Source organism: Sceloporus undulatus, unplaced genomic scaffold, assembly GCF_019175285.1.
Source record: "Sceloporus undulatus isolate JIND9_A2432 ecotype Alabama unplaced genomic scaffold, SceUnd_v1.1 scaffold_14, whole genome shotgun sequence".
Taxonomy (NCBI): domain Eukaryota; kingdom Metazoa; phylum Chordata; class Lepidosauria; order Squamata; family Phrynosomatidae; genus Sceloporus; species Sceloporus undulatus.
The window spans coordinates 2,131,849-2,145,866 of record NW_024802936.1 but is presented as its reverse complement, the minus strand read 5'-3'; the positions used below and the strand labels follow the sequence as shown (position 1 = coordinate 2,145,866).

The 14,018-nt window shown below is 41.5% G+C and overlaps 1 protein-coding gene across 2 annotated transcripts in view; it reads right to left on the bottom strand.

Moving 5' to 3' along the window:
* Nucleotides 1-14,018, bottom strand: part of LOC121917290 (structural maintenance of chromosomes flexible hinge domain-containing protein 1-like) — a 138,301-nt gene that overhangs the window by 52,227 nt on the left and 72,056 nt on the right. For both annotated transcript variants that reach the window (XM_042443104.1, XM_042443106.1), the window contains exons 26-30: nt 13,848-13,996; nt 10,847-10,935; nt 8,679-8,797; nt 6,561-6,728; nt 6,159-6,284 (exon numbers count right to left, since the gene is read on the bottom strand). In XM_042443104.1, coding sequence (XP_042299038.1) covers nt 6,159-6,284; nt 6,561-6,728; nt 8,679-8,797; nt 10,847-10,935; nt 13,848-13,996 — 651 coding nt within the window. The remainder of the gene's footprint in view (nt 1-6,158; nt 6,285-6,560; nt 6,729-8,678; nt 8,798-10,846; nt 10,936-13,847; nt 13,997-14,018) is intronic.

Here is a 14,018-nt window from a genome sequence, read left to right as displayed (position 1 = left end):
TTAGGAGTCTAAGATCTGTAGTGACCATGGGTTCAAAGGGCTTCCCCAATAGGAAGGCAAGGACTAGTTCGAGGCTCCAAGATAGTGTCAGTATCGATGCAGGAGGATGAAGGCTTGTGAAGCCTTTGAAGAACTTTTTGACGCATTGATCCTAAAAGAAGGAGGGTTTTCCATCGAACTGATAATGGGAGCAGATGGCAGCCAGATAACACTTTAGAGTTGAAAAACTCAGTCCTGCGTCAGCCAGGGACATCAAAAAGTCCAAAACAACTGAAATTGTAACATCAGATGGTGAAAGACCTCTGGTGGTAAGGAAGTCTTGGAATTTTCTCTATTTGAAGGAGTAAGACCTGATGGTTGAGGGATTTTGAGCCGCTAGGATGACCGTATGTACCAAAGCTGATAAGAGTTTCTAAGGATGGATCCTCCATGCAACCAGTGGAAGCATGTCCATGTCTGACCCAACCGCCGTGGAGGGTCAGGAGGTCCGGGCGGGGTGGCAGTTGGACGAATTGTCTCTGGGCCAGATGAAGTAGTGATGCAAAACATGGCTGCCTGGGCCACCACGGGGTTAATAAGATGGCGTTCAAGCTGTCAGTCTTCATTTTTGCAATGACTCTTGTGATCAGAGGGAAGGGGGAAAGTTGTAGAGGAACTTTCCCGACCATTGAAAAATGAACACACCTCCTCAGTCTCCTCAGACGTTTGCAGACTGAATCCTGGAGCAGAATTGTCGGCACTGATTGTTCAGGTGCGTGGCAAAGAGGTCGATGTCCAGTGTTTCACATTTGGAGAAAAGGCTCCATACCGTGTTGGGCCTGACAACCTGCTGAGCTGGTCTGCTACTGTAGGTAGTTTTGATTCCCCTGGGAGATGGATGGACTGCAACTATATTCCTCTGAGTATGCACCAGTCCCAAATGCAGAGTAATTTCCAGTAGGTCCGGGGACAGGGTTCCTCCTTGCTCCATTACCGTGGTGCTGTTTGCCATAAGGAGAACTGTCTGCCCTGTAAGCAAAATCTCAAAGGCCTTGAGAGCTTTCCAGCACATTGATGTGGAGAGTTCTCTCGATGAGGGACCACTTGTTTTCTACAGTCATGTTTAAAGTGTGAGCTCCCCTCCCTTCCAGGGAGGCATCTGTCGTGAGACTTGTCTGTGGTTGAGGAGGGAGAAACGGCATCCCTACACATACAGTGTTGGGATCGAGCCATCACTGAAGTGTCCTGGTGACTGGTCTTGGTATCGATAGCTATTTGTCAGGATGGTCAGCACCAGGGTCGAAGAACGAAAATAGCCAGGTTTAAAAAGGACACATCCTGAGACGTGCATGCAGGGCGACATAACTGGTGGAGGCCATGTGTGCCACAGCCACTTGGGCAGTTCAAGCTGTGATCCTTCTGTGAGTCAAACAGTCTCTGCCCACCTTGGAGAGAGCTTGGAACCTGTCTGGGGGCAGGTATGCTAGGGACCTTTTGGAATCTAGCATGGCCCTGATGAACTTGGTGTCAAGCCCGTTTGCTTGGTGTCAGGTGGGATTTCTCCAGATTGACTAAGAAATCGAGTGAGTCCAGCAAAGACAGGGCAAAATCGATATAATCAGACAGTTCCTCTCGGGACGGGGCTGCAAAGAGCCAGTCATCGAGGTAAGGGAAGATGACAATGCCTCATTGCCAAAGATAAACTGTTACTGGAGTCATACTTTTGGTGAAGATTCTCGGTGCCATGGAGAGACGAAAGGGGAACATTCTGAACCGGAAAGCATTGGACCAGACAGCGAATGCTAAGAACCTTCTGTGGTCTTGCCTGATTCTTATATAGAAATATGCATCCTTTAGATCCAGAATGGCAAACCAGTGGTCCCTGTGTATCAACAGCAAAATAGAAGAAAGAGTTACCATACGGAACCGACTATGACACATGTAGAAATTCAAGTGTCTTAAATCCAAGATGCGTTGAAGGCCGCCATCTGTTTTAGGCACCAAAAATAACAGGAGAAAAAGCAGCTACAGGCCCGAGCAGAGTCAACGCCTTTTTGCAACAGAGAGCACACTTCATCGAGTAGGATGTCTAAGGGGGTGGTGGAGGAAATCCCAGCTCCAGTGGGTGGGAGCACTTTGAACTCTAGGGCATAGCCCCTACAGACAATGGTAAGAACTCAAGAGTCAGAAGTCACCATGGCCCATGAGTTAGAAAAAGGGCCAAGTTTATCCCCAAAGGGGGTCAAGATGGAATGCATTCTATCCCATCAGTTTTTTTTTTTTTTTTGCTTAATCTGAGCCCTTTTCGCAGAATCCCTGACAGTACCGCTGCTGGGAAGGCTATCACTGCCCAGATGAAGAAGATGACTGGGATGGGTATCTTCGGTGCCCTTGGTCTTGAGCAGGGTATTGAAGTTCCTGTTGCTGGAAGGAACAGTATGGGTACTGATAATACCTCTCAATGAGAATAAGAAGATCACTGGCCTCCATACTGGCGCCTCAAATTGCCCCTATAAGTGGAAGGAGACATACCATGACGCCTCGCAGCCACTCTCATTTTACACTAAAAATTCAGCTTTTCATCGGTATCTTTGCTGAATAGTCTGGTATCATCAAATGACATGTTTTCAATAAGAGTCTTGCTTTGTAGTGTCAAGTTAGAGGACCGCAGCCTGGCATGGCACCGAAGTGCAATCGATCCCAAGAAAACCTTGGCTGAACAATTCATCCATCGAGTGTCGGGCCGAGTTAATCTGTTGGGCTCCCAGCGCGTGGGCCTCTGAGTGTAAAGCCAGACTGACAATTCACTTGTCATCGGGAATTTCATCAATGATGGATAGCATCCTCTCCCAGAATAATTTGCAACCTTAAGGTCAAGCACAGCGGCCACATAGAGCTTTTTTCCTATTCTGTCCAGTTTCTTACCCTCCTTATCTGTTGGGGAGGAGGATGTTTTTAGAGTAAAGGACTGCTGGGCCCCTGCGACAACTGCGGAATTCGGATGTGGGTGTTTAAGGAGTCAGGATGCTGAGGATGGTGTAATCTAGTACAAATTGTCTATTTTCTTTGATGTCGACGGGATAGTGGCTGGAGTTTGCCAAGATCGTTGAGTGATCTTTTGCATGGAAGGTAGAAAGACAATTGAAGGTGGTGTCTGGATCTTCCCATGTATACCTTGCTCAATAGGGTCCAATGAATCTTTGTCAGTATGGTTAAACTCGATACTGAGAGTGTTTGACATCTGTATGACCTGTTCTGTAAAGGTTTTGACATCGTCGGTCAGCGCCACGCTCTCGTGGACCACCAAGGCCTTCCTCACAGACTGCTTAGATCAGTGGTTCCCAACCTGGGGGTCGGGACCCCTTTGGGTCAAACGACCCTTTGACAAGGGTCGCCTAAGACCATCGGAAAACATAGTGCAAGGGAAGCTCTCTCTCTTTCTCCCCCCCATTCCCTATCCCTCCTCCTCCTCAGCCCACCCTTTCGCCATTCTCTTCTTCCTTCTCTGTCCCTCCTCCCATCCCTCCTTTTTGAACTACCATCCCTTCCTGAGGAGGAGCCTTCTCCTCCTCCTTCCCCACTTCTCCTTCTTCTTTCCTCACCCCTTCCCTCTTTTTAAACTACCTTCCCCATATTTGAATCATAGAATCGTAGAGTTGGAAGAGACCACTAGGGCCATCCAGTCCAACCCCCCTGCCATGCAGGAAATCCAAATCAAAGCATCCCTGACAGATGGCCATCCAGCCTCTGTTTAAAGACCTCCAAGGAAGGAGACTCTATCACCCTCCGAGGGAGTGCATTCCACTGTTGAACAGCCCTTACTGTCAGGAAGTTCTTCCTAATGTTGAGGTGGAATCTCTTTTCCTGTAGCTTGCATCCATTGTTCCGGGTTCTGTTATCTGGAACAGAAGAAAACAAGCTTGTTCCCTCCTCAATATGACATCCCTTCAAATATTTAAACAGGGCTATTATATCACCTCTTAACCTTCTTTTCTCCAGGCTAAACATCCCCATCTCCCTAAGTCGTTCATGATAGGGCATGGTTTCCAGACCCTTCACCATTTTTGTCGCCCTCCTTTGGACACGGTCCAGTTTCTCAATGTCCTTTCTGAATTGTGGCGCCCAGAACTGGACACAATATTCTAGGTGGGGCCTGACCAAAGCAGAATCCACTGGCACTATTACTTCTCTTGATCTAGACACTATACCAGGGGTAGGAAACTGCGGCCCGTGGGCCGGATGCGGCCCGGCAAGGCCTTGGGACCGGCCCCAGCCCGGTCCTGCTGCCAATTGCCGGCGGAGCCTTTGGCCTATCAGGAGGAGGGGGGCAAGGGGGGGCAAGCGGCAGGCAAGGGGAGCAAGCGGCGGGCAAGGGGGGCAATTGTCTATAGAAGCCTCCAAAACATGCATTTATATTAACATTTTTTAAAAAATCAGCAAATTTTTTAGCATGTCCTCCATATTTTTTTTTTAAAAGTGTCCTCCATTTGAATTTTTGTTCTACAAGTTGAAAAATGCAAGCTCACATTTAGAAAGTGTATACATTGCGCGTATCAGATATTTACCTAACAGTAGCAAAATTACAGTTATGAAGTAGCAGCAAAAATAATTTTATGGTTGGGGTCACCACAACATGAGGAACTGTATTAAAGGGTCGTGGCATTAGGAAGGTTGGGAACCACTGGCTTAGATGAAGAAGACCAGGATGATCCCGGTGAGGTATCAGAATGGGCCCGAGGAAGGGGATGCTCATGTAGAGATCCATGGTGAACAGTACTGGTGGAGGCTTGGTGGGTGTAGTGACCCTGGCAGCAGGTTTGCGTCACGCCAGAGAAGGAGAGTGATGCATGCCTGAGGAGTTCTTGCAGAGTTTATTAATATCTACTGGTGTGTAATAACAATCAGTCTCATCATCATAAACCAGGTCTGGAAATTCTTCAAAGGTGGGGTCATCATAAACTTGAGCAACCACATCGTGGTGGGGCTTGTAATGGACTTCAGCCGTCACTTCAACTCGATGTCCATGGCAAGCTGCAGTTTGGTCCAATGGCGGATGGCTGAAGTAGGCATCGAGACTCGAGGGTCAGGTTCCCAAATCTCACAGACTCCGAGCCGAGATTGGGCTGCACCAACTGGAGCTCCGGAAAAGGTTCCCTGGACAGGAGAACCAGTGGTTCAGATCAATGAGGTGTCAGGGTCCACATGGACTTGAGTGGGGTCAGAGCCCTAGGATGCCAAGGGGGACGCTTAGGTTTATCAGACTTTTCTCCCACAGGAGAAGCCAAACGGCAACTCTTGGAGGAGTGTTCAGGTGACTTTTCCCTCCTCAAGGGAGAGGTCTCCTTAGCATGGTGTTTGCACTTTGAAGAGTGTTTAGTTAGAGACGTGGGATCTCAGTCAGACATTTCCCGGTCAGATTTTTCCCTCTCAGATTTCTGCCCATGCCTGAACAACTTGTTCTTAGGCGACTTGCCCTTCAGCTTGGGAGAGTGATCCCCAGCAGCAGTGTCATCAGATTTAGATCTCTGGGGGCTCTCTTTAACAGATGAAGCGGCCTCGGCCTTAGAGGTAGAAGCTGGTTGTAGAGCCTGCTGATACAATGCAGCTTTCAGGTGGGAATCCCGATTTTTTCAGGATTGGGGGTCAGCAATTTGCAGAATGGGCAAGAGGAAACATATCTTTCCCTAAGCAGAGTAGGCAAGTATCATAGGGATCTTGGCCTGGGATTTTACCTCCACAAACGGCACGTTTGAATGAAGTAAAGTGGGAGGCCAGGGTGAAACAATGTAATCCATTAAAAGAAGTCCAAGAGTCAACCGATTTGTGTCAATCATCGAGACAAAGTCCAATAGAATGATCAAACAGTCAGAATCAAATTCAACAAGAAGTAATCAATCCAAAATCATTTGGAGAATAGCGATTCCACAAATAGTTCCTTCAAGCTGCTCACACGGTGGATGAAAGGAACTAGAGAGATGCGGGACTGATAATGGGAAGAGTTACCGCCAAAAAGTTGCAAACTAAGTTTTCCCTAGTGATTCCAGAAGTTTCGGAGCTTTACTACGGAGGCGCAGAATAACCCCTTTGTGTGATTTCCAGAGACCACAAAGAAGAACTATAATTCCAAAGTATTTAAGAATGTAAGATATAATGGGGAGTGACAGTCAGATCTGAAGTACCTTTACACTTGTAGGTTTCAAAAGGCTGATTTTGACATTAGGTTCAGAAGATGGGTTATTCCACTCATCACAGACCTGGACTATAAGAGGTTTGTGTAATTCTTTGCCATTAATCACTGACAGAGGCTAGAAACAGAAAAAGAGACTATATGAAATTATGCAATGTGCTAGAAATTTACAGTATTCACTGGCTATGTCATTTACTGCTGACCCACAGAGAATGGCTCAATGAGAAACAACAGATCATAACAGGTATTTTGATATAAATTGTTCCTTTTGTTTCACTGTTACATTTCATGCTAGAAAATATGTTAAGTATTTCATATTACTAAAACTTATTAACTTATAGAAAGAACTGCCAGCATGACATACTTAAGTTAGTATCACATGACATACACTTACTTCTTCCAACGCTGTCCAGTCTACAAGCATCAGTTTGGCTGGAGGTCCTGCCACCAATTTTAATCTCACAAAATGAGAAAATTCACGCCAAGCAAAGCATAACTCTTTGATTCCAGGTGCACATGGCTTAAACCTGATGCCTGTGACACGAAAAGTTTGGGTATCTTCCTACAAAGGATCATATAATAAAGATAAGGAAAGAAAATGCCACTGAATTGTCTTCTCTGTAAAAATGTGATTAAAAAAATACTTCACAGTAAAGACCCGAGAAGAATAAACATGCATCTATTAAAACATACAGAGTTCAAAGTTTTATTTTTATTATGCATCTTTTTGACACTAAAGGAAGGGTGATCTGAGAAGATAAGGAGGCCACTGTTCTCAAAATGGAACTCTTCTTCCAGAAAAAGGGGAAGGGGTTTTCTAAAGGGTTTAGAAAGTTGTCTGGAAGTCAGAGGTAAAATGAACAACATGTTAACATGCAGGAAATGGCAAGTCATGTTGAAAATACCTTCAAGTCCTGCTTTGCATGAATGAATGTGAATGTAGGGTTGGGAGACTTTTGTTTGTAGGCCTGTATGCATAGAGACTTGCACAGGACCCAGAACCCTGATTACAGAGGAACAGTGAATGGAAAACAATCTAGTAAAAGAAAGGCCAATATCACCATGACTATTAGAATAGGACATGCAGAAGAACGGGCAAAAACAGAGCTTGAAAAGACAACAAACAATGGAAGCAAGAGTTGGAAAGAGGAAGAAAGAAAGTGATCATGTGGTAACTTTCCTCTGGGCAAAGATGACATTAATTGCATCTTTTCCACCCTGTGTCTTTTTGAAGGAGTTAAACCTGTTGCATGCCACAGAATTCCTGAGAGAATGTGAGCATATACTCTACTAAACTGACAAAGCATGAGTTACAAAACAGTAACTGAATTCAATACTAAGTAAAGCTGTCTTCATCATCATTACCACACGTTCATCACCCAGAAAGTTGACAAAAGCTGGTGCCACTAGGAAGGCCCTGTGGCACCTGAAAAATGACTGAGTTCTGAGAAACACAGGTTTCTATTTTTTAGTCTTAGCTTCATGTAGCACTGTCTTTACAAAATTAAGTATTTTCTTAGAAAGTTACTATAAGAAATTATTGTTCAAACCACAATATGCTATGTTCTGTAAAACTGACTGTGGACATTGTTCATTATGTTACTAGATCCCCTCTTAATAAGGATCCAAGTGAAAAACATTGCCCTGGTGGCGCAGTGGTTAAATGCCTGTACTGCAGCCATTCACTCAAGACCACAAGGTTGCGAGTTCAAGACCAGCAAAAGGGCCCAAGCTCGACTCAGGCTTGCATCCTTCCGAGGTCGCTAAAATGAATACCCAGACTGTTGGGGGCAAATTAGCTTACTTGCTAATTAGCTTACTTGCTGTTCACCGCTATGATCTTTGGAATAGCGGTATATAAATAAAACAAATTAAATTAAATTATATGTTCCAGCCTCTCCCAAATGGATCAAGGCAGGATCACAGCAGACTTTAAAAAATACAATTAAAATTTGTTTAATTTTAGTTTCAGGAAATTTTTTTGCTACACTTTGCTTCATTATGTGATAATGAAAAATATGCCATCTTCTGTGTTTCCCTATTTGTGTTAATGGAACACTCAAAGCTATATTTGTTGTTCAACTCTGAATATGTTCCTCTTTCATTGTAGATGTAAACAAAAAAAAAATACTACTATTAATTTAACTACCATGAAAACAAAAGAGATTAAGCATGGAAATAATTAAATAAATAAATATCCTTACAGTCTCAAAAGTAATTGTCTAAGGCAGTTTTCGCAATGGAGGAACTCCTGAAATAATCAGGAAACCCCTGCATAAAAATTATTATATATACAGTTAAAAAATGTTTCTTTTTGTTTCAAATCTGATCTCTTGCCAAACCTTAGAATTCTTGAAACGTTGGCTGAGAAACCATAATCATCTGAAGCATACATTCTGCATATCTATATGAATGTTAAGAGGTACCGGCACCAGTTTCTTGTCTTGTTGTTTAAAGTAATATGAATCCTCTTGCAGATATAAATACTATATTGTGGGATATTAGGGAATACCTGCCACATAGTTTTCAGTTCTGACCTATCCAGATCATTTCCAGAAATTCCAAAAGAAGTCACACAAGATGATGGTAGGGTCTGAATGTGATTTCCGTGCTGATCTGTAATCATCACCTCTTTAAAAGAACAAGAATTAGAAACTGTGAGAATTCTGAATGTATAACTTATAAAATAAATTAAAGTAATATTGAAAATATAATCTTATAGCAAGGGCTACAATGAACGTCAGAGTTGGGCTCCACACCTTCTTAATATGCTGCTCACTAACCCTGTAGTTTCATTTTAAAAGGCACATGACCCAGAATAAAAACAAAATGTATAGACTCACAGCACAACTTGTGTTAAAGTGAAATGTGGGAGGGTATGAGTGGGGCAGTAGCACTAGGAAATAAGATGTAGGTTCTGATAGGTTCAGGGTCCCTACCATTAGAGGCCCACCACCCTGATCTGTACTATAGATTACAGGATTACAACCTACACAGAATATTACACATTCATAGACCTCCTTGACACTTTACAATAACTTATAGATAGCTGCATGGCAACAGCAGAGACAAGATGTCCCTTCCAATTTTACGACACTGTCATGCATATGACCCATATCCAAGGGTAGCCGTGTTGATCCACACTGTTTATAACAGTGGTTCTCAACCTTCCTAATGCTGCAACCCTTTAATACAGTTCCTCATGTTGTGGTGACGCCCAACCATAAAATTGCAGTGTCTCGGTTCCTAAGACCATTGGAAATATGTGTTTTCCGATGGTCTTAGGCAACCCCTGTGAAAGGGTTGTTCGACCGCCAAAGGGGTTGCGACTCACAAGTTGAGAACCGCTGTTTATAAGGTTTTATTTTCAGGCAAATGAGCATAGGATGTCAGCCTTAATTATTAAATCATATCTTATGTGATAGCTATCTAGGCCATTATTATCTAAAATGCCTAGATTCTTGTTAAGCAGGATCTTAGTCAGCAACACAAGCATTCTTTCTTCCTTAGTTACATTTATATACTGCCTTTCCTCCAGTAAGATCCAGGCAGCATACAGAACTTTCCTCTCCTTTTATCCTCCAAACAACCCCATGAGGTACATCAAGCTATGAGAATTGGACCAAGGTCACCCAGTGAACCTCTTGACTCAACAAATCTGGATTTGCTAAGTCCTGACCTGACAGTCTAACCACAAAACCTCAAAATGTAAGATCACAGAATGTTTTAAGTATCCCAGTTTAAAAAAAAAAAAAAGATTTTGTTAGTAATCCCATTTCAAAGTTTGAGCACATGGAGCTACTGATTCCTTCCAAACAGTTTATTTGTTCTGCTGTACACTGCCTAGTCATACAACACATTTTGAAATAAATACTACTATAATTATCTATAAAAACCTGAGTTTATTTCCAAAAACAATGTGCAACAATACAGATGGTGACAAGTAACAGCAAGCACATATACAACAACAATGTAGAACTGGGTTGAACAGGATGTATATTTAGAGATGACCCAGCTTACACTAACAGTGTAAAAATATAACTTTCACCAAGATCTGAAATACTGACTTTCTATATTCATCAAATTGTGAGCAGACTATGATGATGGCAATTCATCATAAACTATTATATACCAACATTTATCTGAGACTTGCGCAAGTAAGGAATGGTAGCAAGATTTCAACCTGTGCAATTTACAGACCTTACACTGCTATAGCTTACACTCCATTCAGTGTTCCATCAAAGATATTAATAAAAGAGCAGGGTATAATACAATAAATAAATAAATAAATATTCTCCAGGTCTAGGAGTCACAATACAAAAATATTAAGAGTTACACATAGTAATGAATAAGATATTTATTTAGTTCATAAATTAACAAATTTCTGTTCCTTGGATTCTATATAAACTGGGGCTTAATTAAATGGTGACATTTACCTTTCAAAATTTTACAACATAATTTCCAAATCAATATATAGTATGATAGGTATAATAGTGAAAATGTGCACAAAATATTTTATCATTTACCAAAAATATTAAAAATGTGCATATTAAGATAAATGAGTGTGCAAATATGTATTATATACATTTTCAGGAAGATTATCAATACAGAAGGAAATGAAAGATGGAAAACAAGAAAACAAACTTACAGTTTCAATGTTCCCTAATTATAATTACTTACCTATTTCACTTTGTAGTGTTTCACCCATCTGTAATATATTTGATCCTTTTAGTTTGCATTTTATATGTTTCGGATCATCAGCAAGTGGTCTAAAAGAAACAAACATTAAATTCAGAACAAATACTCATTTTAGAGTAATCAGACCAAACTATAAACATTAAATCAAACAATATATCACCTCATTTAAATAATACTAAATATCAAAATATAAAATACAGTGAAATATTTGCTTCACTTCGATATGAAATAATTAGAGCCAGCAGATACCTAGTGGAGGGAATGACAGATTGGATTTACCGTGAAGATTCATTCAGAAATGGCCAGAGGACCAATCCACTACTAATGGATTTCCAGGTCTGCAGGAGTTTTGTTGAATAAAAAAAAAAAAAAAAAAAGAAGAAGACATAAAAGGTCTGAGAATTAAAGGACCTGAATATAAATTAAAGGCATTTGCTGATGATTTGGTTATAATTCTGGAAGATCCCAACCAACAAGTAGAAAAACTTTTCAATGTAAAAGAAGAATTTGGCAAGATTTCCGGTTTTAAAATTAACAGGAAAAAAAAAGACTCAAATTATAACCAAAAGTTTAAGCAAAGAAGAAGACAAACAGATAGAAATCTGTACAAATTGTAAAATACAAAGTAAAGTTAAATATCTTGGAATTTGGTTATCTAATAAGAATAAGGACCTCTTTGACAATAATTATAAAGTGTTGTGGAAAGAAATTTAAAAAGACACGGAGAGGTGGCAAAAATTACAATTATCACTATCAGGAAAGATAGAAACTATTAAAATGATGATTTTGCCCAAAATCAATTTTTTTATTTCAAAGTATTTCCATACTAAATAATGAGAAACCATTACAAGAATGGCAAAAAGATATAAAGGAATTCATATGGAATAGTAAGAAACAACGAATTAATTGGAAAATCATGACAAGACAAAAAGAAGAGGGGGTGAAGGTGTTCCTGATTTAAAATTATATTATCAAGCAAGCATATTAACCTGGATAGCTAATTGGATTCTTCTAGATAACACTAAATTACTGGATGTGGAAGGATTTACTAATCGTTTTTGTTGGCATGCCTACATTTGCTTTGTGTCACCACAAGAAGCTTTCATTGGAAGATGGTAAAGGGTAGATAGATGGCTCACGTGATGGAGGGCAAAGAAACAGTGAAGGTGGAATTGTAGAGCAGTGAACGTAAAGTCAGACTGAGAAGATCGGTACTGAGATGGATATCAAGACTGGGACCTGAAGCATTCTCAGTACTGAGGAAGAGATTGAAAGAATCTCTATGGTAGCGGTCTCAATATGATGGTGAGTATAAGTGTTAAGAAGAAGGTCTCTCCCTTCAATATTCCTCATGCTACTCTCAATCAATAAAGGAAGCAGAGGTGTAGGAGGAATCATCCCCATAGCAGTATGTCCTTGAAGACGAATGAGATCTGTCAGTACACTCCCTGTATGATAAGGGGACCAGTCCACTCAAAGATGCAAGAGTTGGTGAGGTGGAGGACGAGGAGTAGAAAAGCAGAAATCCCCAGATGGACAGACAAATATCTGCGATGGCAGTGAAGATAGTACCAGGGGCAATGGAGACATCATAGTAGAAGGCTTCGAAACCAGCAGAAGAATGACCTCAGGATTTGACGTTACTGTCACCAGGATCGCCTTCAGTATCGATTCCACCATTGGTACCAAAGCAAGTGTAATAGACGTTGGTACTGGATGGTGTAGGGCCAGAAGGCACTGACTTCAATGTTGGTATCGGAGTTACTCCAGCCAAAGCCAATGTCAGTGGCTTAGGCTGTTTATGCCTTTTCTTCTCCTTAGGCCTTTCCGTCCCTTCAGGGCAATCAGTGTCATCTGTAGAGGCAGCAGCACACTTCTTTGTTTTGGAGGAGTAAGCTGTCTTGGAGGTCTGACAGACTGAAGGCACCTCCTGGACAGAGAGAGAAGCAGTAGGCAGAATAACTATGCCATGATCAAGACCAAACAGTACTGATGGAACAGAACAGGTAGCTGTCAGAACCGAAAGACCACAATCGGTAGTGATCAGTATCGAAGTGGCCAGCACAGATATTGGAGGTGCAGTTGTTTTCAGAACAGCCTTCAATGTCTTTGGTATTTTCTGAGGTGATGCAACAAAACCGATGACAATGGGCCCTTAGCAACCGCATGATCAGCGACTGACTGACTTTTCCCAACAGTGGATGTTAAGTCTCTGAGCTTGATTTCTCAAGGCCTGAGGTGTAAAGGACTTATAAATCAAGCAGCACTCAATGATGTGATCCTCTCCTAAACAAAAATGGGGAGTATCTGTCCAACAATGAAACTTTTCTACAACAGGTAGAACAAAGCTTAAAAAGAGATGTAGAGGCCATGAAAGGGGGGTGGAGGGATGAAGGGCAGCTAAAAGATCTGATATGGAAGAGGTTTTTTTTTAGAAAGAAACAAAGTATAAAATAAAGAAATAAAATAAACAAAATATAAGAGCAAAATGGTATAAATAGGAGGCTACTCAGCAGATAACAATCAAAGGCGGGGTACAGACTGCCCAGAAGAGGTGCCTCCTCGGCGCCTCTCTCTACTGCACAGCTGTGCCACAGCATATAAATTCTTTCGGACCCCCCGCGTAAGGCAAATTCCACCTATGCTCAAGCCCCATTATAATGAATGGGGCTTGTATGCACGCAGCAGCTGCGCGCTCCATAGAGTTTACAGCGCAGCTTCCGCGTAAACCGAAAGCCACGTATAGTGCACCCACGTATGGAGTGGCCGCGCTGTATGATGTGAAAACATAGCCATTATGTTCAACAATAAACTTACTTAAAAGTAGGTAACATATAATGTATACCTCACTGAGGATGCAAAAATTTAACTACTTAAATTGTTCAGGTACAAATTACAATAAAAATGTGTCCTTGTCTGCTATAATTAAAAGAAACAGCTATTGAACATTAAAAAAAATCCCTAGGAATAAAGAAGTACAAACCTGACTGTAAAATCACTTTCCAAAGATACATGTTCATCATGAAATGTAACTTGGCAATAGCGGAGATCTTTTACAGACGTTGGCACTTTCACATCAGGTAACATACCATTAAGCAATTGTTCTCTATTAATCTTTGGGGTCCAATTTACCTAGGAAATAAAATATTATCCA